At 51.9% G+C, this 19,835-nt stretch overlaps 3 protein-coding genes across 6 annotated transcripts; 1 reads left to right on the forward strand and 2 right to left on the reverse strand.

Annotated features, from left to right (window-relative positions):
- The first annotated feature begins 6,072 nt into the window (after positions 1 to 6,072).
- Positions 6,073 to 12,434, forward strand: MLST8 (MTOR associated protein, LST8 homolog). 4 transcript variants are annotated; one of them, XM_053671633.1, is made up of 10 exons: positions 6,075 to 6,264; positions 6,634 to 6,675; positions 7,072 to 7,246; positions 7,426 to 7,477; positions 7,561 to 7,723; positions 8,136 to 8,211; positions 8,298 to 8,450; positions 9,322 to 9,446; positions 9,618 to 9,781; positions 9,909 to 12,434. In XM_053671633.1, the coding sequence occupies exons 3-10, from the start codon at positions 7,118 to 7,120 to the stop codon at positions 10,025 to 10,027; spliced, it is 981 nt and encodes a 326-aa protein (XP_053527608.1). In that variant the 5' UTR covers positions 6,075 to 6,264; positions 6,634 to 6,675; positions 7,072 to 7,117; the 3' UTR covers positions 10,028 to 12,434. The 4 variants fall into 4 exon arrangements, with proteins under 4 accessions (XP_037013131.1, XP_053527608.1, XP_037013134.1 ...); XM_037157236.2 differs by lacking the exon at positions 6,634 to 6,675 and having other exon boundaries at positions 6,073 to 6,264; XM_037157239.2 differs by lacking the exon at positions 6,634 to 6,675 and having other exon boundaries at positions 6,091 to 6,114.
- On the reverse strand, positions 10,459 to 11,966 carry BRICD5 (BRICHOS domain containing 5). Its single transcript, XM_053671634.1, has 6 exons — positions 11,916 to 11,966; positions 11,628 to 11,747; positions 11,258 to 11,413; positions 11,070 to 11,171; positions 10,654 to 10,807; positions 10,459 to 10,553 (listed from the first exon to the last, which is right to left on the reverse strand). Exons 1-6 carry the CDS (start codon positions 11,964 to 11,966, stop codon positions 10,459 to 10,461), a joined length of 678 nt encoding a protein of 225 aa, XP_053527609.1.
- A 549-nt stretch (positions 12,435 to 12,983) lies between the features above and the next one.
- Positions 12,984 to 15,765, reverse strand: PGP (phosphoglycolate phosphatase). Its single transcript, XM_037157240.2, has 2 exons — positions 15,047 to 15,765; positions 12,984 to 14,946 (listed from the first exon to the last, which is right to left on the reverse strand). Exons 1-2 carry the CDS (start codon positions 15,684 to 15,686, stop codon positions 14,621 to 14,623), a joined length of 966 nt encoding a protein of 321 aa, XP_037013135.2. The 5' UTR covers positions 15,687 to 15,765; the 3' UTR covers positions 12,984 to 14,620.
- Positions 15,766 to 19,835: the final 4,070 nt, after the last annotated feature.

Here is a 19,835-nt window from a genome sequence, read left to right on the forward strand (position 1 = left end):
TCCTGACACTCAACTGCCTCATCTGCAAAATGGGTCAGCAGCTCTGCCTGCAGCGCAGGGCTGATGGGAGGATCTATACGAAGACAGAGATGTATGTCTGCCTGGGGTTCCCCAAGCCTGGGGATGCACGCTGCAGGGCAGGCTAGCTGCTCCAGCAGAGGGATTAGGATTCAGAGGTGCAGGATTTGGGCAGCCTTCCAGGAAGTCAGGCCTCCGATCTCATCCCTGGGAGGAGGGGCTACTGAGCCAGCAGAATTGCTGAGGCTTGGCCTGGAGTAGAGCTGGCGGCCACTTCACTGCAGCCTGGACTGGCCCCCTTCCCAGCTGCACAGCAGCTTCCACCTGCAAGCCCAGCCCTGCTCCTGCCCACCAGCTGTGTGACTGCTCAGGCGCTATCTGGTGCCCTGCTCCTTCTGTATAAAATGGGGATAATAAAATGTACCCTCCCCATGGCCTGCTGGGAGCATACAGCATGTGTTAGCTGCCATGGTTTCTATCATTCTCCGAGCAGCCACCTTTGTAAAGCACTCAGTGGGTGCTTGGTACATTAGAGGGGATCCACCCCTGCCGTCCTGTCCCACCTTCCTGCACAGCGGGGATGCTGAAGCTGCTCAGGCTGCATAAGGAGAATGGCCTGGTCTGTCAGTCGCCCCCGGGCATGAGACATATAAAGCTGCCACACTCTACCCAGAGCCCCCACAGAAAAGGCAAACAGCTCCTGGCCCCATGGCAGACCTCCACAGACACCTAACCAAGTCTTCCAACCTTCTCTCAGCCCCACCCCTCCCTCCTGCTCTCAGATTCCGTTGGCGATTTGCTCTGAACATCTTTCAGGTGCTTAGGTTCACAGGATTCTTTGTCTTTCGGTCTTTGGAGCCTGCACATTCATCTGCCACTTTCAGAGCTGTGTCTGAACCTGGTGGAGCTGCTGTGCAGGACCAGCACAGCTCCTGTACTCACAGAGGAAGATGAGGAGGATATATGAGATGTGGGGGCTCCCTGGAGAGCAGTCACCTCAGCGAGAGCCTGAGCCCAGCAGGATAGGTTCTGTCACGTTCCAGAGGTGTGCCCCTTGGCACATGACTCTTCATCTCTGAGCCTCATTATTGTCTTCAAAATGGGGGAGGGGGTTCTCCTTGGCAGAGCCATTGTGAAGATCTGATGCATAATGCAAGTAAAACGCTCAGCACAATTTGGTGGTTCCTCAAAAAGTTAAATAAGCCTTGGCCAGGTAGTTGGTTAGAGCCTTGTTCCAATATGCCAAGATGGTGCTTCGATTCCCAGCCTGGGTTGCAGGCCAGGTCCCCTACAGGGGCCATGTGAGAGGCAACCACACATTGATGTTTCATTCCTCCTCTTTCTCCCTCCCTTCCCCTCTCTCTAAATATAAATAAAGAAAATATTTAAAAAAACTATTAGAACTAATAAATAAATTTAGTAAAGTTGCAGGATACAGAATCAATATATACAAATCTGCTGTGTTTCTATACATCAATAGAGTTCATAAAACGAAAACAATCCCATTTTCAACTGCGTCAACAAGTATAAAATACCTAAGACTAAATTTAAGCAAGAAGGTAAAAGAGCTGTACTCCAAAAACCTCGAAGACATTCAAAAAAAGAAACTGAAGAAAATACAAATAAATGGAAGGATATACCTTGTTCATGAATTGGAAGGATTATATTGTTAAAATGTCCTTTCTATCTAAAGCAATATACAGATGATACAGATGCAATGCCATCCCTATTAAAATACCAATGGCATTCTTCTCAGAATTGGGACTAATTCTAAAGCTTTCAGGGAACCACAGAAGACCCAGAATAGCCAAAGAAATCTTGGGGAAAAAACAAAGTGGAAGGTATCAAACTCCCTGATATCCAACAATACTAAAAAGCTACAACAAAGTAAAGACAGTCTCTTCAATTAGTAGTGTTGCAAAAACTGGACAGATACACACATATAAAAGAAAAAAGAAAACTCAACCACTTTCTTACAGCATATATAAAATAAACTCAAACTGGATTAAAGACTTAAATGTAAGACCTGAAACCAAAATCTCCTAGAAGAAAACATAGACAGTAATCTATCTCTTGGACAAACTCTTAGCAGTATCTTTTTGGCTATGTCTCCTAAAACAAGGGGAAAAAGAAAAAAATAAATAGATGGAAATATTACACTAAAAAGTTTTCGGGCAGTGAAGGAAATCATCAACAACATGAAAAGACAGCTCTGGTTGGTGTGGCTCAGTGGATTGAGTGCCGACCTGACCAAGGGCTCCTCCTGGGTCGGTTTGATTCCCAATCAGGGCACATGCCTGGGTTGCAGGCCAGGTCCCCAGTGTGGGGCATGTGAGAGGCAACCACATGTTGATGTTTCTCTGCCTCTCCTTCTCCCTCCCTTCCTCTCTCTAAAAATAAATAAATGAACTCTTAAAAAAATGAAAAGACAACCTACTGAATGGGAGAAGATATTTGCAAATGATACATCTGATAAAATGTTAGTATCCTAAATATATAAGGAACTCAAACAACTTAAAACCAAAAAAGTAAACAATCCAATTTAAAACAGGGCGGAAGCGGGTGAAAAAGGTAAAAGAATTAAGAAATATAAATGGTAGTTACAAAACAGTCACAGGGTATGAAAGTGCAGCATAAGGAACATAGTCAATAATACTGTGATAACTATGTGTGGTGCCAGGGGATACTTGAAATTCCAGGGGAGATCACTTTGTAAAGTATATGATTATCTAACCACGAAGCTAACACCTGAAACTAATACAACATCATATTGAATGTCAACTATAATCAAAAAATAAAAATTTTGGCCCTGGCTGGTGTGGCCCAGTAGATTAACTGCCGGCCTGTGAACTGAAAGGTCACGGATTCGATTCCCCGTCAGGGCTCAAGCCGGGGTTGCTGGCCAGGTCCCCAGTTGGGGGCATGCAAGAGGCAACCAACTGATGTTTCTTTTGTTCATTGATGTTTCCCTCTCTTTCTCCCTCCCTTCCCCTGTCTCTGAAAATAAATAAAATCGTTAAGAATAAATAAATAAATAAATAAATAAATGTTTAAAATGGGCAGAGGACATGAATAAACATTTCTACCAACAGGACATACAGATGGCCAACAGACATGTGAAAAGATGCTCAACATCACTAAAGATTTGGGAAGTTCAAATCAAAACCACAGTGAGATATAACTTCACACCTGTCAGAATAGTTATCATCAATAAATCAGTAGACAACATGTGGAGGAAAGGGAACCCTTCTACACTGTTGATGGGACTGTAAAGTAGTTTAGCCACTATGGAAAACAGTACGGAGATTCCTCAAAAAAGTAAAAATAGGCCCCGGCTGGTGTAGCTCAGTGGATTGAGCGAGGGCCTGCGAACCAGATAATCGCGGTTCGATTCCCAGTCGGGGCACATACCCGGGTTGCAGGCCGGTTCCCTGCAGGCCAATTCCCAGCAGGGGATGCATGAAAGGCAACCATACATTGATGTTTCTCTCCCTCTCTCCTTCCCTTCCCCTCTAAAGATAAATAAATAAAAAAATCTTTAAAAAATTTTAAAAAAAAAGTAAAAATAGAGTTGCCATATGACCTAGCAATTCCACTTTTGGGTATTTATGCACAGAAAACAAAAACACTAATTTGAAAAGATATATGCACCCTGACGTTCACTGCAGTATTACTAACAATAGCCAAGATATGCAAGTAACCTAGATATCCATTAATAGACAAATGGATAAAGAAAATATGGTATATATACAATGGAATATTATTCGGCCATAAAAAGAATGAAATCTTGCCATTTGCAACAACACGTTTGGACCTAGAGATTATATGCTAAGTGAAATGAGGCAGAAAGAGAAGACTATCCTATGATTTCACTTATATGTTGAATCTAAAAAAATGAATAAACAAAACAGAAGTAGACTGAAAATGAGCTGAGGCTGAAAGGGAAGGGGTGGGGGAAATGAGAATTAAAAACAAAAAACAAAACAGAATAGGCAAATCCTTATAGACAGAAAGTAGGTTGATGGTTGCCAAGAGCTGGAAAGGGAGGGTGTGAGAGGAGAGGTTGAGAAGGGAGGGGAAATGAGGAGTGACGGCATAATGGTAGGGGTTTTCTTCTGTGGTGATGAAAATATTCTGGAACTAGACAGAGGTGGTGGTTGCACGACCTTGTGAATGTACTAAGTGAAACAAATTTTGAAAATGGTTAATTTCATATTGTGTGAATTTCAATGAAGACAATGCCCCATACAGAATAAGCCCTCAAAATGCTATGAAAGTTGCTGAAAACCAGGAGTTCAACAGGTAAAGAGGTGTGGGCAATGGTTCAGAAGGGAGTGTCTGACAGGGAATCATCTGCTCTGGAGGATGGAGCAAGTGGCCTATGAAACAGGGAGAGGGAGAAAGCTGCAGGTTCTGCAGTGGCCAGGTCGGAGTCTGGAGGGGGACAGAAAACCCCTGAAGGCTTCTAACAGGGCTCAGACTTAGGTTTTTTAAAGACCACTTTGCAATGTGTAGGATACCTTGAAGGAGGGCCAGAGTGGTGGTGGGGGTGGTGGGGAGCAGGTCAGGAGGCTGCCGTGGGAGACAGGGTGGTGGATGTGGCGGGATCACACCTAGGTGTAACACCCAAGTGGCCCCTGGCACACAGTGAGGTAGGTCTATGGTGAATTGTCTTGGTTGTGAAAAGTGGAGGTGTCCATGGGGACTTCCGGGGACAATACATCACAGGGAGCCAGATCTGAGCTGGAGAAGGGATGGGAAGGTGCGGTCACAGATGTGGTGGTATTGCAAGCTCTGGAGAATGGACAACCCACCGCAGGCCTCCCCCCGCCCCCTGGACCCAGGAACAATGTGGGTTTGGAAGGAGACGAGACCTCTGAAGGGCACCAGCCTTCGGGGGCAGAGAGAGACTTGAGTGTCTGGCAAGAAGCTAGGCAACAGGAGCTTTTCAGGAGCAGGGCTGTCAACCACTGCGCAACCGTGTCCAGATGCAGAATGAAATCAGCTGAGTCTGGCAGGGTGAGAAGGGCAGTGACCTTGTGACATTTTCAGGGTGAGCTGGGAGAGAAGACCTGACATCAAGAGGTGTAAGTGGGAAGTGAGGATGTGGAGCCAGTAAGGCAGTAAAGACAGCTCTTTGGAGGACAGAGTGCTGGCTGGAAGGAAATTTTGGGGTTCTTTTGTGAAGTTTAAAGGCTGAGGAGAACGAAGGAGGGGAGTTGGGGAGAGTACATTAAGGAAGGTTCCTGGGACCCAGGGCCCAAGTGGATGGTCAGGGGATGTGGCCTTGGTCAAAGGGCCAGATACCGAAGGGGGTTGGAGTGGAGCTGCACTTTAAGCATGGTGAAAACAGTGAGAGAACCTGTCTTAAGGACTTTTTCTTTTCTGTGAAAGAGGGTGAGGCCACGTGCGTGGAGTGTGGTAGGGCTGGAATGGGAAATAAGGTATGAAGGACCCAGTTTTGGAGGGGTCACTGGGCTGAGCTGGAGAAATGGAGGATCAGGAACGAGCTAGAAAGGCTTGTAAGGGTCCAGACTAGGATTGCCAGATTTAGCGAATAAAACTACAGAAAGCCTAGTTACATTTGAATTAACGTAGGCAAATGAATAACTTTTTAGTTTATTTCATGCAATATTTGGGACACGCTGATATATATTTTAAAAGTTATTGCTGTTTGTCTGAAATTCAAATGTAACTAAGCGTTCGGTAATTTACCTGGAAATCCTAGCCCGCATGGGGGTGGGTAGGGGACTGGAGGAATGGAGGGGGTGCCGCGACCTGGCCTCGGGACTCAAGCCTGGAAAATAATTAGCCCTTTCACGGGGGGTGGGGTGGGAGAGTGAGGAGAAGGCTGGAGCCATTGCTTTTTGTTCATCTGCCCCGTGGCGCTAAGGATCACCAAGGCCTCTACAGGTTTTATCTGGCGGGAGGGGCCCCCAGCGCCATAAGTTTGGTCTCGTCCCAACCACCCCCTCGTAGTCCTATGGTGTCGTCCTAAAGGCCCATCGATAACTCTACGCTCGGCCTCAGACTATCGACTCATTCCGGCTCTTCTCGCCGTCCTGTGCTGCAGCGGAGCGCCGAGTCGCCCGTAAGGTACCGAGGTCGCGGGACGAGAGCTAGAGTGCAGCTGTGTGATCGGGAGAGCGCGACCGGAGGGAGCTGGCCCAGTGGGATAAAGCCACGACTGTCGGCGGGGCACCGGGGAGCACCAGGATCCAGCCACAGAACGCCCCTTCACATCAGGTCTAGCCGCTGGCCTGCTACGCATGCGCAGCTGTAACACTCGGCTTCCCTTTTGGCCCTTCTGCCTCCTTGCGCACGCGTGGCCAGCCCCTGCGGCAGGGTGACATTCCGGGTGTGACTGCCCCCTGGCGGCGGGTGAGGTGGTGTCTGGGGCGAGTCTGGGGCCCGCTGGAAAGTAGTATACGCCTTGTAGCTGAGGGGGTGTCCCTGAACCTCACCGAGCCTCACTTTCTCCATCTCTAAAATGGCAATAATACCTATCTCTCCAAGTAATCTGTTTAGGACATCGATTTTCAACTGGTGTGCCACAAGAACTTTTAAAACATGCAATGGCTATTTGGTCAGATGCACTGACCTTTTTCCCTTTAGGTTGTCAAATTTAAAGACGAGCCAACACAATAGCCGTCTAATGTGAGTAAATCAAAATTACACCTATGGTTTGTCAGATGAGCAAAAAAAAGTGTTTTTTGGTGTATCACAGACTTTTAGTAATTAGTTTATGTTTGCCACGAGATGAAAAAGGTTGAAGCCCTGGCTGGTGTGGCTCAGTGGGTTGAGTGCCGGCCTGTGAGCTGAAAGGTTACCAGGTTGATTCCCTACTGCACATGCCTGGGTTGTAGCCCAAGTCCCCAGTTGGGAGCATGCTAGAGGCAGCTGGTCAATGTAGCTCTTGCACATCGATGTTTCTCTCCATCTCTTTACCCCTCTTCCCCTCTCTAAAAATAAATAAAATCTTTTAAAAAAAGAAAAACGTTGAAAATCGCTGGTTTAGGACATGAAGAGTATACTCCCTTTTCTGTTTTTCAGATGCTCTGACCTTTAATCCCTGCTGAGTCTTCCAAGAAGCCACAACATGAACACATCCCCAGGCACAGTGGGCAGTGACCCTGTCATCTTGGCCACTGCAGGCTATGACCACACTGTGCGGTTTTGGCAGGCCCACAGCGGGATCTGCACCCGCACGGTGCAGCACCAGGATTCTGTATCCTCTGCTGGGAAGGTGGGCAAGGTGGTGCTGGACAGGATCCCTGGTGGGATAACAGCTTGGACAAAGGCATATCGTTAGGTAGGGAAGATACAGCAGCAGCTGAGCCATATGGTAGTGGCCTTGAGGGCCCCTGACCCCAGGACTCTGCTGGTCATCCTCCTTAATAGACATAGCAGGTGAATGCACTGGAGATCACGCCTGACCGCAGCATGATTGCTGCTGCAGGTACCTGTACCCTCAACCTGATCCCTAACTTCTGATGGGTTTATCTAGGCACAGCCTAACTTCAGTTTGGCCTATGCCCACAGGTTATCAGCACATCCGTATGTATGACCTCAACTCCAATAACCCCAACCCCATCATCAGCTATGACGGGGTCAATAAGAACATCGCGTCTGTGGGCTTCCATGAGGATGGCCGCTGGATGTACACGGGTGGGGAAGACTGCACTGCTCGAATCTGGGACCTCAGGTGTGGGTGCCAGGCAGGAGGGGCCTACTGCCTAGATATGTGGGGATGCTGGATGTGGAGGGGTGAGGGCCAGGCTGGAGAGTGACTTAAGCTGGGTTTCCTCTCAGTAGAGGCTGAGACAGGGTTTCCCATGTGGGTGATTTATTGAGGGCAGTGAGGAAAGCAGGTTAGGGAAGGGACAACACCATACAAAGTATCAAAGAGTAAGTCCTGCCTTGAGGCAAGGTGCTGGCCTTTATGCCCCTTCTCAGTCAGTCATTGGCTTCAGGCTGCTCTTGGTGAGTGCCAAACCTCCCAAGTATTTCCTGTGGGGCAGCTCCTATCAGCAGAGGGCTAAATACCAGGGAAAGGGCATCTGGGTAGGACACCAACAGCATATCCCTACAGGCAGTGTATGTCTCCCACCCCAAAGGTCCCGCAACCTGCAGTGTCAGCGGATCTTCCAGGTGAATGCGCCTATTAACTGTGTGTGCCTGCATCCCAACCAGGTGAGCAGTAGGCATAGGGCTGGACATCCTGGGGCTATGGAGGGCAGGGGTCCTGCCTTATAAGCCTCACCTCCCCCGCACTCCAGGCAGAGCTAATTGTAGGTGACCAGAGCGGCGCTATCCACATCTGGGACTTGAAAACTGACCACAATGAGCAGCTGATCCCTGAGCCTGAGGTCTCCATCACATCTGCCCACATTGACCCAGATGCCAGCTACATGGCAGCAGTCAATAGCACCGTGAGTCCTGGGTGGGTGCAGTGGGGGAGACCAGCTCCCTCATCTCCCTTAATCTCTACAGGTTGGCTTATTCCCCGGATGTCCCCTGGGCCCCTCCCCTTACCCCACAGTCCTACCCCCCTGTCCTGGGCTCCAGCTCCAACCCAGCCACCAAAGTCAAGCCGATATCTGTCATTGCCTGTTGTAGCCCCCTCAGCAGATTCCATTTCCTGAATTTTCCAAGTCTGTCCCTACCACCTGATCATTTCTGGCTCCAAGTTTTCCTTGTCTCCCCTTGTCTCCTCCCCTCAGTGGCTTCCCTCCTTCCTCTCTGATCTCCCCTTACTCCATTCCATTCTCTTTCTGCCACCAGAGCACTTTTTTAGCAGTACCAGCCTTATCCCATTGTTCCCCCTGCATACATAGCATCGTGTGGCTCCTTACCATGGCCTCAAGATGCTGTGGTTTGGCCCCTGATCTCTCTGAACTCATTTTCTCCCTTTAATGTACAATAAATCCCTGGTCTCACCACATCCCCAGACTGCTCTCCTCTGAGCCTTTGTGCTGCTGTTTCCTTTCTGGGATGCTGTTCCCTCCTCCCATCTCATTCTTAACATTTCTGTTGGCCAGCAGCACCCTTCAGGAAGGTTAGACACGGCCTCCTGCTCTCAGCCCCCCAGGTACAGCCCTTGGATGGGGCCAGGCTTCCCTGGTGCTCCCTGCAGGCAGGACCAGATGGTGCCTGCTATATGTCCCCAGCTCCCAGACCCCCCGTGTACAGCCATAGTGTTGGATGGTGGTCCCTGCATCTGAGTCTGCCTGCTGGGGCATCTTTCCCCAGGTGTCAGACTGGGAGCTCTGGTCCTCCCATGACTTTTCTTCTACCCAACAGGGAAACTGCTACGTCTGGAATCTGACGGGGGGCATTGGTGATGAGGTGACCCAGCTCATCCCCAAGACCAAGATTCCAGCACACACCCGCTATGCCCTACAGTGCCGCTTCAGTCCGGACTCCACGTGTGTGGGGGGCCTTGGGGGGCCAAGAACCCTCAGATGGCTTCAGGGAGGAAGGAACCTCCTTGGGGCCTGGGGCTCAATGGGTCAGGGCCTGTTTTGGTGGACAGCAGGGGGTGCAGGTTGGAGTGGCTGCTGATGACCCCTTCCCACCATGCTCATACCCACTTCTAGGCTCCTCGCCACCTGCTCGGCCGACCAGACATGTAAGATTTGGAGGACATCCAATTTCTCCCTGATGACAGAGCTGAGCATCAAGAGCAGCAACCCTGGAGAGTCATCCCGAGGCTGGATGTGGGGCTGCGCCTTCTCAGGGGACTCCCAGTACATTGTCACTGGTGAGCCCCACCTACCCGGCCCTTCCGTCCCACTAGCTCAGCTTCCCTGCTACCTGGAAGCCAGCCTCCAGAGTAGCCCAGCCTGGGGCCAAATTCTGAGTGCTGCTTATGTCCTCCCTCCCTGCAGCTTCCTCTGACAACCTGGCCCGGCTCTGGTGCGTGGAGACGGGAGAGATCAAGAGAGAGTATGGTGGTCACCAGAAAGCTGTGGTCTGCTTGGCCTTCAATGACAGTGTGTTGGGCTAGCCTGTGCCCCTGTGAACTGCAGGCAGCCATCAGGAGACACTGGCTAGATATGACTGTTCAGCTGCCAAGTCAGAGAGAACCCCCACAGGCTAACTTCTACCAGCCTAGGCCAGCTACACCTAACTGACTTTCCCTGATACCCGTGGCCAGCCTAGACTGGCCAGGCTGATCTGCCTGGGGGCTCTTTTAGCCCCTAGTTGCTTATCTGGATGTACAGGGCTCAGGGAGCTGACCCAAGCCAGCATGGCTGCTGCCCACCCCCAAGCCAGTGCTTTTCCCACCTCCCCACCCTTGTTATGTGTGCCAAGGCTGCAGAGAACACAATCATGGCCAGGTGGAGGGGTTTATTAGTCCCCACCAGTGGCTGCCTTCCATGGTACTGATGACAGCCAGCCAGCCGGCTGGCCTATGAAGCTGGGCAGGATGGAGGCTCAGTCTGGGAGGTAATAAAAGCAGACAGACACGCAGATGTTGCTTGGGAAGCAGATATCGATGCATAGGTAGATCAGTCGCTGCCTCTGGGGCCCTGGAGGAAGGGGCTTCCATGAACCCCAAAGGGCTCCTTCCCATCTCCCAGACTACCCATGGGAACCCAGGCCTCTCCCCATATAGCCAACCCGACTCACCCTGTGCTCGATGGGCCCAATAAATGGGGGTCTTGGCGCAAAAGTGTCGCACTGAAGCCCCCACCTGGGCAGGGTCTACCTCACGGCTCCCGAGAACTGCCAGCAGCTCCTGGGCATAGTAGGTGTCCTGGGTGGGGCTGTGAGACCCCTGGGCCTGCAGGGAAGGCTCTACTGGGCCATGGGCCAGGGGCACTTGTACTGCTTTTGGCTGGGCGGGGCTAATGAATCCCTGGACATGCCACTACTGTGCCAGCCCCGCCCTCGGTTGTTGTCAGCAGCCTCGGCAAAGGGAAGATTGAGCTTCTATTCCCCTGAAACCAGAGCCTCAGCCCAACCCGGGCCCAGGCTACACACAGGACCCATTGTCTGGCCCCTGGTCTGGGAAGCCTGGCCATGGGAGTACAGGGGCTGCTCACCCTTGAGGTGTTCACCAGAAGCTGCAGGGTTGTGCGATCTCTGGGTTCCATCGGGTGGAGGAAGCAGGCTTGGTGCTCCGCAGGGCGGTAACAGACACAGCCCTGGGCAGGCAGGCAGGCAGGTAAGACAGGTCCACCTGAACACCTTTGGGCAGCGACCCTCTCTCTCCCCCCGCAAGCCAACTCACACTCTGCCCATCGAACAGTACTGCCCAGCTGCGGTTGCTGTGAGCTGGAGTTACCCTGATGGTCGCCACATTCTGGGCCACGTCCACCTGCGCAGTTTGGTTGGACCGGTACACCCTGGAGCTCGGGTGGGTCACATGGAACATGCGTAGCAGTGGCTGAGTGGGAAGCCAGAGCTCAGCTGGGCAGGCCAAGGCAGCCTTCAACCTTCCTCCTCCAGCTTTGTTTTGAGGCTTCTGCCCTCTCCACCACTCTGTCCTCCCCTCCTCAATTCAGCTGAGCCCTGGCTCCACGGGAGGGCCAGATTTGCTGGTCTATCCTCCACCTTCCCATCTGCACCCCTGCACCTGCCTGGGTCCTGAGGAGGCTCACCTTGGGAGGGCTGTGGGAAAAGCCAAGAAGCCCTCCAGTCACAGCCCCAGCAGTGGCCAATGCCAGCAGCAGCAGCAGGCCCAGGGCCCTCCAGCCCCTGTGGCATGGCCTGGTCTTCACCTGGGGGCACATTGCAGTTAGTGAGGCCTGGACCACACAGCAGGCTGGCTCAGGGAAAGTAGGGGCTGAGGAGGTGTGGGTGATGGGTGCTGCCTTCTTGTCCCCTGTCCAGGGCATGCCCTAGGTCTTTGTCGCAGGACAGGGCACTAGGTGGTGGGAGGCACTCACCCTGACAGGCCCAGGCCCGGGGTCCTCTGCACAGCAGCTTCCCTGCTCCATGATGCAGCCCTGGTGACAATGCAGTGATTGTCTGCAGCCCCTTGGAGTCAGCCAGGGAAACTTCAGGAGCTGCTGATGAGCCAAGCAACCCTCCTGGCCCCCTCCCCTTCTGACCCTCCTGCCTCCTTCCCAGCCCAGCTACCTGAGCCAGGACAGCCCTCCCTCATTCCACTTGGGGAGGAGGATGGTGCTTGTCACTGTGTCAGGCTCTCCTGACAACCTGTGCTAGCCAGACAGCATGAGCGTGGGAGGGTGCAGAGCTTGGCCACTACGGAAATCAAAACCTGCTGAATGTGAGGGAGAGCAGCCCAGACCCGGCAAGGGTAACTTTCTAGTCTGGTTAAGGGCAGATTAATTTTTCCTAAAGAGGCCTGTTTCTAGTCCCCTACATTACCTCCTGTTACCTCGTGCCTAAGGCTGGGCACAAGGTCTGGCACAGCAAACCATTAATAAATGCCTGTTCTATGAGATTGGTATTGGACTCTGCTCTGCCACCATACTTCCCTCCGCATGCACCCCAGCCACTTCCCGGCCCTCTAATACAGTATGGGTTGCCTGGCATCCCACAGAGCACGTGCAAGACCAGGATGGCTTCCAGGAGGCTCTGGGATAGCAAAGGTAGCCTACTTGAACCTCCCTTATGCCCTGGGATGGGTAGGTCAGTCTCGTGTCCACCAGCCCTTGTCCCGTCCAGCATGGTATGCTCTAACTGGACTGTGCTCCTAGCTTGTGTATCTGGGCACTTGACACTGGATTGCGACAAGGCTCCCCTGACCGGGTAGCTTTTGCAACATGGGTGTCATCACCAAGAGGCCTATCCTCCTGTGGTTTTGCTTTGTGCCTCATTTTTCCAGGATCCCTCTTTAATGAGCCTGAGATGGGCTTCGGTTTCTAGCTCTGGAGCTGAAATCCCAGAATGGCCTTCAACTGTCCTCCCACCCGGCACCCATACTAAGGCTAGAGAGCCTCTTATGTGAAGGTTGCTGTCAAGGCGAGAGCAAGGAACACTAGTCAGCATGGGTTTGAGAGTTTAATATGCATTTGGGTTCACACAGTGCAATAAGGGCAGAGATGGGGCGCAGACGAGGAAGGTGTTGCTGGCTGCTGCACCTGCTGTGTGCAACAACGCCCTGACAGGCCTGCTCAATATTAAGACCTACCTTGAGCTAACCTCGCAGAGTCAACATCATCACCACTAACCTCCTAGGCACCGGTTGTGCTGCTGTTTCCCCATGGCAAAGTCCAAACCCCAGACACTCCAGGCCTGAGAGGAGCTAAAGGCCTGGGATACCCTTTATTTCTGAGAACTTGTAGAGAACAAGCAAGAGTGCTGTGACTATGGGGCTAGGAGAAAAGCCACAGGCCGTAGGGCAAGGCACCAGAAAGGAGTTGGCCCAAAGGAACAGCTTCCCAGGCTCTACCCTACAAGTGCAGCTGGAGAGTCTGCTTATCAGGCCTTTTGCCAAAGGTCAGCAACTTAAGGAATAGGCAGAAAAGGCCAGTCCTCCAACTGGCCACTGACAAGACTCCAGGGCCAAGATAGTTGGCCTCATGGATGACTGGTATCTAACCCCCACCCAATCAAGGGTACAGGAGGACAGGAAGAGATTGGATGCTTTGCAGGAACCATTTTCCTGTTCTTGGGGACTTTTTCTTCCCCAGAGGGCAGCCCGGGTAGTAGGTACTCCTTGGCTTGCACAAGACTTTAACCCTGCTTCTGGCTTGGCTGCAGGGTACTGAGACTTCTTCAGTAAGATTTATGCCCTAAGGACAGAGCACAGCTATTAACACAAATAAGATTCAATTCCACCCCTTAATAAAGTTGTTCGAAGGTTTAAAAAAATAATTTTTGGTAACAAAGCTGCTCTGAGCTTCCTAAACAGCAGGCCAAAGTTCAGCAAAGGCATCCATGCCCTTCTGGCCACTCAGCCAATATGCTCAGTCCATGTCATTTGGGTTTAAATGCACATTTGAGAAAGTAGAGCTTTAGCTGGACGAAGTTCATAGAGTTGCACAATCATATATGAAGAGTGCCAGCCCTGGGCATCTGAAACACAACAGACACTCAACTATAAAATCAGAGTGGTTTTTAAGGAAGTGTGGGGTAATGGTGAGGGCTGCACCCAACACCTCAAGGACAGGGAGACACTATGGAGGGGCAGCCCCCTCCTTCACTCCCACCCTGCAGGCAAGGGGCTGCGATACATCAGCAGGTTCCTCTGCTTATGACCACACCATTGGGGCCATGTGTTGGTGTGTACAAATTTCCTGTGACAGTCAAAATAATCAGCCCCTTCTCCCCTTTGCCCTGCAAGGAGGCTTAATCCCTGAATGAAGTTTTCAATAAAATACGTGACACCTCAGTCCTGTCAGCAGGCCCTTAGGTTATCTGAATTGTGGACAGATGTGAAGCCTGCTCTTGCTACCAGCAACCCCCACAATGCCCTCCAAGTTTAAAAGTGCATCTTAAAATTATAAAGGTCTGCAACAAAATCGCCCACCAAACGTTTACTTACAAGGTTAACTAGTGCTTTTGCTTAACTCCATGTATACTCTTTGAAGCCACGTAGCTAATCAAGAGCTTAAGCCCCACCTGTTAATTTGGTTAAGAGGTTTTCAATTTTTTTATTCTGTAGCTTAAAGACGCTAAATCTTTAACCTTGAAGGGCAGGCAAAAGGTCGGCTATGCTGTCAACATAGAAGTCAGGGACCATTTTCCTCTTAGACATGCAGTCACTTTCCTGATTAGTCTTCACATCTTCCAAAGTGGACACTCCGGTGAGGGTCAGGATGGTCTTCAGGCCACAGCTGACACCCAGGAGGATATCTGTGTCCAGGCGATCTCCCACCATGACAGTGCGCTCCGGGTTAATGCCGTACTCCTGGGACACGCAGTCGAAGATGAAACGGCTGGGCTTCCCTATGATGTCGGCCTGGCGCTGGGCGGCCATCTCCACGGCTCTGACCAGACAACCTGTACCTGCGGGGCGGAGAGGGAAGGGGAGGACAGCGCCCGGGGTCAGAGGACCGGAGGGGCCCGCCGCCCGCCCTCCAACCTCCCGCCCCCAGGGCGCACGGACCCGCGATGAAGCGGCCGTTCTCGAGCGGGAGCCGGTTGTCCATGTTGGTGCCCACTAGTAGACAGCCAGGCTGCTGCAGGTAGCGCACGGCTTTGGTGAGCTTCATGTAGCTGAAGTGCGGGTCGAAGCCAACCACGACAGCACGCACGTCGGGCTCCAGGGGCGCGTCCAGCCAGGCGCCCGGGCCGTCGCCCTTCAGGGGATCCGGCCCCACGCCCACGCAGGCGACGCCCACGGCTTCCAGCTCCGCGGCCAGCGCCGCACTGCCCAGCACGTAGGCTTTGGGAGCCGGGGAGCCGGACAGGCGCTGGCGCAGGTAGAGCGCGGTGCAATAGGCCGTGCCGAAGACCTCGCGGTTGGCGCCGGGTCCCGCGGGGCCACCGAAGCCCAGGCGCCGCAGCTTCTCGGCGTAGGCCTCACGGGTCTTGCTGCTGTTGTTGGTGATGAAGCCGAGGCGCTTGCCGCAGGCCCGCAGCGCCGTTAGGGCCTCAGGCGCTCCGGGCACGGCCGTCTCGCCTCGCCACAGCACGCCGTCGCAGTCGAACAGCAGCGTGTCCACGTCGGCCAGCAGCACTTGGGCCCGCTCGGCGCTCAGTCGCACGCAGCGAGAGTCATCGCCGCCGGCCTCCGGCTGTGCCATGGCCGCCCTCTACCGTCACCGCCACCGGCAGTCACCGGCCGCTCCTCACAGACGCCCGCCGCCTTGCTCGCCCCGCCCCCGCCGTGCTCATTCGTCCCCTCCATCTCACACGCACCACCCATTGGGCACTGACTGCGCCAATCCGCCCCAGCCTACCACGGGTTGCGGGAGTTCAGCGCCAACCTTCATGGCCGGGCTCCGGGAAGCTGGTGGCTATTGGCTGAGGGGCCAGAGACGCTCCGATGATTGGCTGTCAGTAAGCCAACCGGCATTCAGAGTGGAGCCTTCACTGCGGAAACGCTGCGAGGTCGCAGAGCCGGCGCACGACGTGAGGGCACTGCTTATTGGACAGCTCAATGGACAGCTCGCTCATTGGAGACGCGTGGTCAGCCTAGGTGACGGAAATCCTTAATCAAGTGACCATAGGCCGGGCAGGCTATTGACTGGTTGGTTTTTCTCTCCTATTGAGGGGCTCGCCGCAGGGATGCTGTAGGGTTGGGGCAGTCTCGCCTTTGGGAGAGTCACTTCCTCATCTTTGGTTGGGCTGTGCCGGACGGTGCCCTCTGCGCTGGCATGGTGTCAGCGCGCGGATAGATTATGGCCAGTCCTGAGAGCTAGCTCGAGGGTCCTTCCAAACAATGTTTGCGTTATTTCCAGTCCTTTGCAAAAATGCTTTCCCTTTGCCTTAGTCGTTTTATGAGTGAGTATAATACGAGGCAGTGGTATTAGGGACTAAGAGAAGGACACTGCCCATAACACAGCACTTAATAATTGGTCTCAACCATCATCGTTATTGTTAGGTTATCTTTTATTGAGCTGTAATGTACAGCAAAGTGCATAAATCTTAAGTGTGTAGCCTGACTATTCCCCTGTTGATCTGTTTTCCAGTTGATGGCCATTCTGGTAGTTTCCACTTTGGTGCTACTGTAAATAATGCCCGTTATGAACATTCTTGTTCCTACACACGTTTTTGTGGACATAGATACTTCTTTGGGTGTATACTTAGGAGTGAATTGCTAGTTCACAGGGCAGGTGTATGTTTCACTTTATTGTAGTACACAGGTAGGAATGAGCAGAGCAGGAACTATGGGCCAGATGCGGAGGGTCACCAGGATGAGAGCCCTGGGTGCCTGGCAATGGCAAAAGTATTCAATATAAGCCCTTGCAGGACCACTACCTTAAGTATTAACCCCTGGAAATGACACCTAGGCCTCAGCTGTGTTTCAGCTCCAGGCCCAGAAAAGCGCAGAAGGAGGCCAAGGCTGATAAAGGACTACTGCAGTGACTAATGACCCCATTTCCTGGCGCTAGCCAATCAGTGCAGACCACAACCCTTAGGAGCCACAACAGGAAAGCTGATAAATATTCTGCTGAGATTCTCCCTGACGCCTCTCTCTATGGAGCACGCCATCCCCTTTCCCCACCCCTTCTTTTCTCCAGGGTTTGCTCTTCTAAAGCACCTCAGCCAGTGCCTCTCCTCCCTCTTTTGTCTTTCCAGGCAGTAGCTCTCGCCCTCTCTCTGCTAAACTCCAAGGGCCTTTCTACTATCTTTGTAGCTTTCTTTAAAAAATTATTTAATTTTTAGAGAGAGGGGAAGGGAGGGAGAGAGGGAGAGAAATATCAACGTGTGGTTGCCTCTCACTTGCCCTCCACAGGCACCCTTCCCGCAACCCAGGCATGTACCCCGACTGGGAATTGAACCAGTGACTCTTTGGTTCTCAGGCCAGTGCTAAATCCACTGAGCCACACCTGCCAGGGCCTCTGTAATTTTCTAAATACCCTTATACTTTGAATTCCTTGGCTCTGAATTCTTCCGAACCAAATTCAAGTACCAAGGCTGCTGAACTGAATTTGGACCTAAGTTGCCTCTTGTGCCTGGTGACGTTTTTCTGCAGATAACATCATTACTGTCAGTAGAACTAGGTGGCGGAACAGTAACAGGCCTTAGTTTCCTGAGAACCTGCTCCAAGTGGTCCAGGCCCCCAAACTTACTGTGTCAAAACCCTGCTCCTCTCTCGGGCCCCAGGTCTCCATAAAGTTTTCTCTGGACCTCCACCTAACCCCCATGCCCGTGAGGTAAAGCCAGTGACCTCAGTTCCTTTAGGGCCCTGTTTCTGTTAGTCTCTGCTAGCCTGGGAACCCCTGAAGGGCAGGGCCATGGTCCACAAAGGCAGTATATGCAAAATGTTCCTGCCTGGTGCTCCCACCACCGAAGAGGGGAGCATCTTCCTCCCTGTGTCTTCCCACTCAGTTTTGGTGGTGGAGCTGACCCTTTGGAAGGACTGGATTTGACAGAAGATCGCAACCCTACTTTAAGCTCCCAGAAACATCCAATGTAGGTGGTAAACTGGCCAGAGGGGGAAACGCTGCTGCTGTCCAGCCATGGGCTGGCTCGTACACTACTTGCCAGGTAGCCTTGGTTTACCGGGCACTCTGTAAGCACCTATGCACTGAGTGCTGCACCTTACCTGCATTACCTTGTTGGAACCACAGGACAGCCCTGAGAGGCAGGAGCTGTTAGTACCCTGATTTATAGATCAGGAAACCGAGCTACAGAGAGTCACCAACTAGACACTGTAGAGTCAGTATTAAACTCAGTTTACCCCAAAGCCAAGCTCTGCCACACTTGTCTGCTTTAACATCCCTTATAGGTTCTAGAGACTGAGCTGGCATAGTGGGAGAGGGAGGACAGTCAGTACTGAGATAGAGTGGACGGTTGTGGACAATATCCTGCGGAAGGCTAGAAGGGCCAGTGCCATTTATTGAAGACTGACGTTAGGTGAGGTGCCCTGACTGACTGAAAAAGGGGCACATCACAATCATAATGTGTTCCCAACACACAGTAGGTGCTCAGTTTTTACATGCTAATGGATGGCGCTGGGTCCCCCTAAACAAGAAGACCATACTGCAAGCAGAGTGGGGCATGGGTGTAGGTGGCATAAGGACAAACACTATTTAATCTCGATAGTATTGCATGGATTTAAATATTTTATTTATTTATATTTTAGAGAGAAAGGGAGGGATAAAGAGGGAGAGAAACATCAATGTGTGGTTGCCTCTCACACAGCCCCTACTAGAAACCTGGCCTGCAACCCAGGCATGTGCCCTGACTGGGAATCGAACCAGTGACCCTTTGGTTCACAGGCCAGTGCTCAAACCACTGAGCCACACCAGCCAGGCCTGGATTTAGAAAATAGAAGTAGCTACTGAATCTGAATTTTCACAGAAATTACCACTTCTAAGGAGCTAAGCCCCCGCCCCACACCAAAAAAAAGAGGTCATTGAAAAAAAGACTCCAGTGGCAAAATAAATAAATAAAATTGTATGCAACCTAAATATTCAATGTGGGACTGGTTAAATAGAAGTACATCCAGGGAATGGAGACTGAACAGCCATCATAAAGGATGATGGTGTTCCCCTCAGGCTCTGGCCACAAAAAGTCAACACAATATTGACTGGAAAACACAGTGTGTAGTAGGAGCCCATGCTGAGGGCAGAGTGAAAAACAGGCCATCTGGGGGAAGCCTAACTCTGGCTTCCCTACCTTTCCATGGCCAGTTTGCCTTCCAGTGGACTCAGGTCTATCCATTCCTGTGTCTGCTGGTCTGCCTGGGCTCCAGCTGAGGCAGGGCCCAGGGCTCACCTGTCAGAATAAACTTTTCTGATCCCCAGGGAGTAACCAGTCAGGAGCTCTGGCCTGCCGCATGACAACTCATTTCCACAGACTTTGGAGCACCTAGCAGGGCTAGCTCTCAGTCTACCTGGCCCAGCTCTTCCTCGAGTCCGCCCACACAGCTGTCCTGACTCTGAAATTCTTCCCCTCACCAGTTGTCTGGGCGGGGGCGTGTTTCAGGCTTCCCCTGCCTCTCCAATGCTGGCTTCCTTATTACTTCTCAGCACATGGTCATGTGAGGTGGTCCTCCTGGTCCTCACTTCCCAGAAGCCTCCTAGATCCCATGTGCTCCACAAGCCACCACCTGCTTCTCCTGTTTGTTCCTCTCAGAAACCATCCATCGTGAACCTTCCTGTGTCTGTTGTGGCCCCAAGGTCCTTTCTGTGCACAGCAGAGGGATTCTTCTGAAATGCTGAATGTCGCCCCCCTCTGCTTAAAACCCTGCAATGGTGAGCAAGATCCTTGCAGAAAGCTAC

This window comes from Artibeus jamaicensis, unplaced genomic scaffold, assembly GCF_021234435.1.
Source record: "Artibeus jamaicensis isolate MK-2021 breed Jamaican fruit bat unplaced genomic scaffold, CSHL_Jam_final contig_700, whole genome shotgun sequence".
Classification (NCBI taxonomy): Eukaryota; Metazoa; Chordata; class Mammalia; order Chiroptera; family Phyllostomidae; genus Artibeus; species Artibeus jamaicensis.

Bases quoted from the DNA above. Each gene is read 5' to 3' on its own strand.
- MLST8 (XM_037157236.2), top strand. From the start codon at position 7,118: ATGAACACATCCCCAGGCACAGTGGGCAGTGACCCTGTCATCTTGGCC. The intron at 7,724-8,135 runs GTGTGGGTGCCA...CCCACCCCAAAG, and splicing joins GCTCGAATCTGGGACCTCAG to GTCCCGCAACCTGCAGTGTC. The intron at 9,447-9,617 runs GTGTGTGGGGGG...ACCCACTTCTAG, and splicing joins CGCTTCAGTCCGGACTCCAC to GCTCCTCGCCACCTGCTCGG.
- BRICD5 (XM_053671634.1), bottom strand. From the start codon at position 11,966: ATGGAGCAGGGAAGCTGCTGTGCAGAGGACCCCGGGCCTGGGCCTGTC. The intron at 11,414-11,627 runs GTGAGCCTCCTC...CTTCCCACTCAG, and splicing joins TTTCCCACAGCCCTCCCAAG to CCACTGCTACGCATGTTCCA. The intron at 11,172-11,257 runs GTGAGTTGGCTT...CTGCCTGCCCAG, and splicing joins TACTGTTCGATGGGCAGAGT to GGCTGTGTCTGTTACCGCCC.
- PGP (XM_037157240.2), bottom strand. From the start codon at position 15,686: ATGGCACAGCCGGAGGCCGGCGGCGATGACTCTCGCTGCGTGCGACTG. The intron at 14,947-15,046 runs GTCCGTGCGCCC...TCCGCCCCGCAG, and splicing joins GAACGGCCGCTTCATCGCGG to GTACAGGTTGTCTGGTCAGA.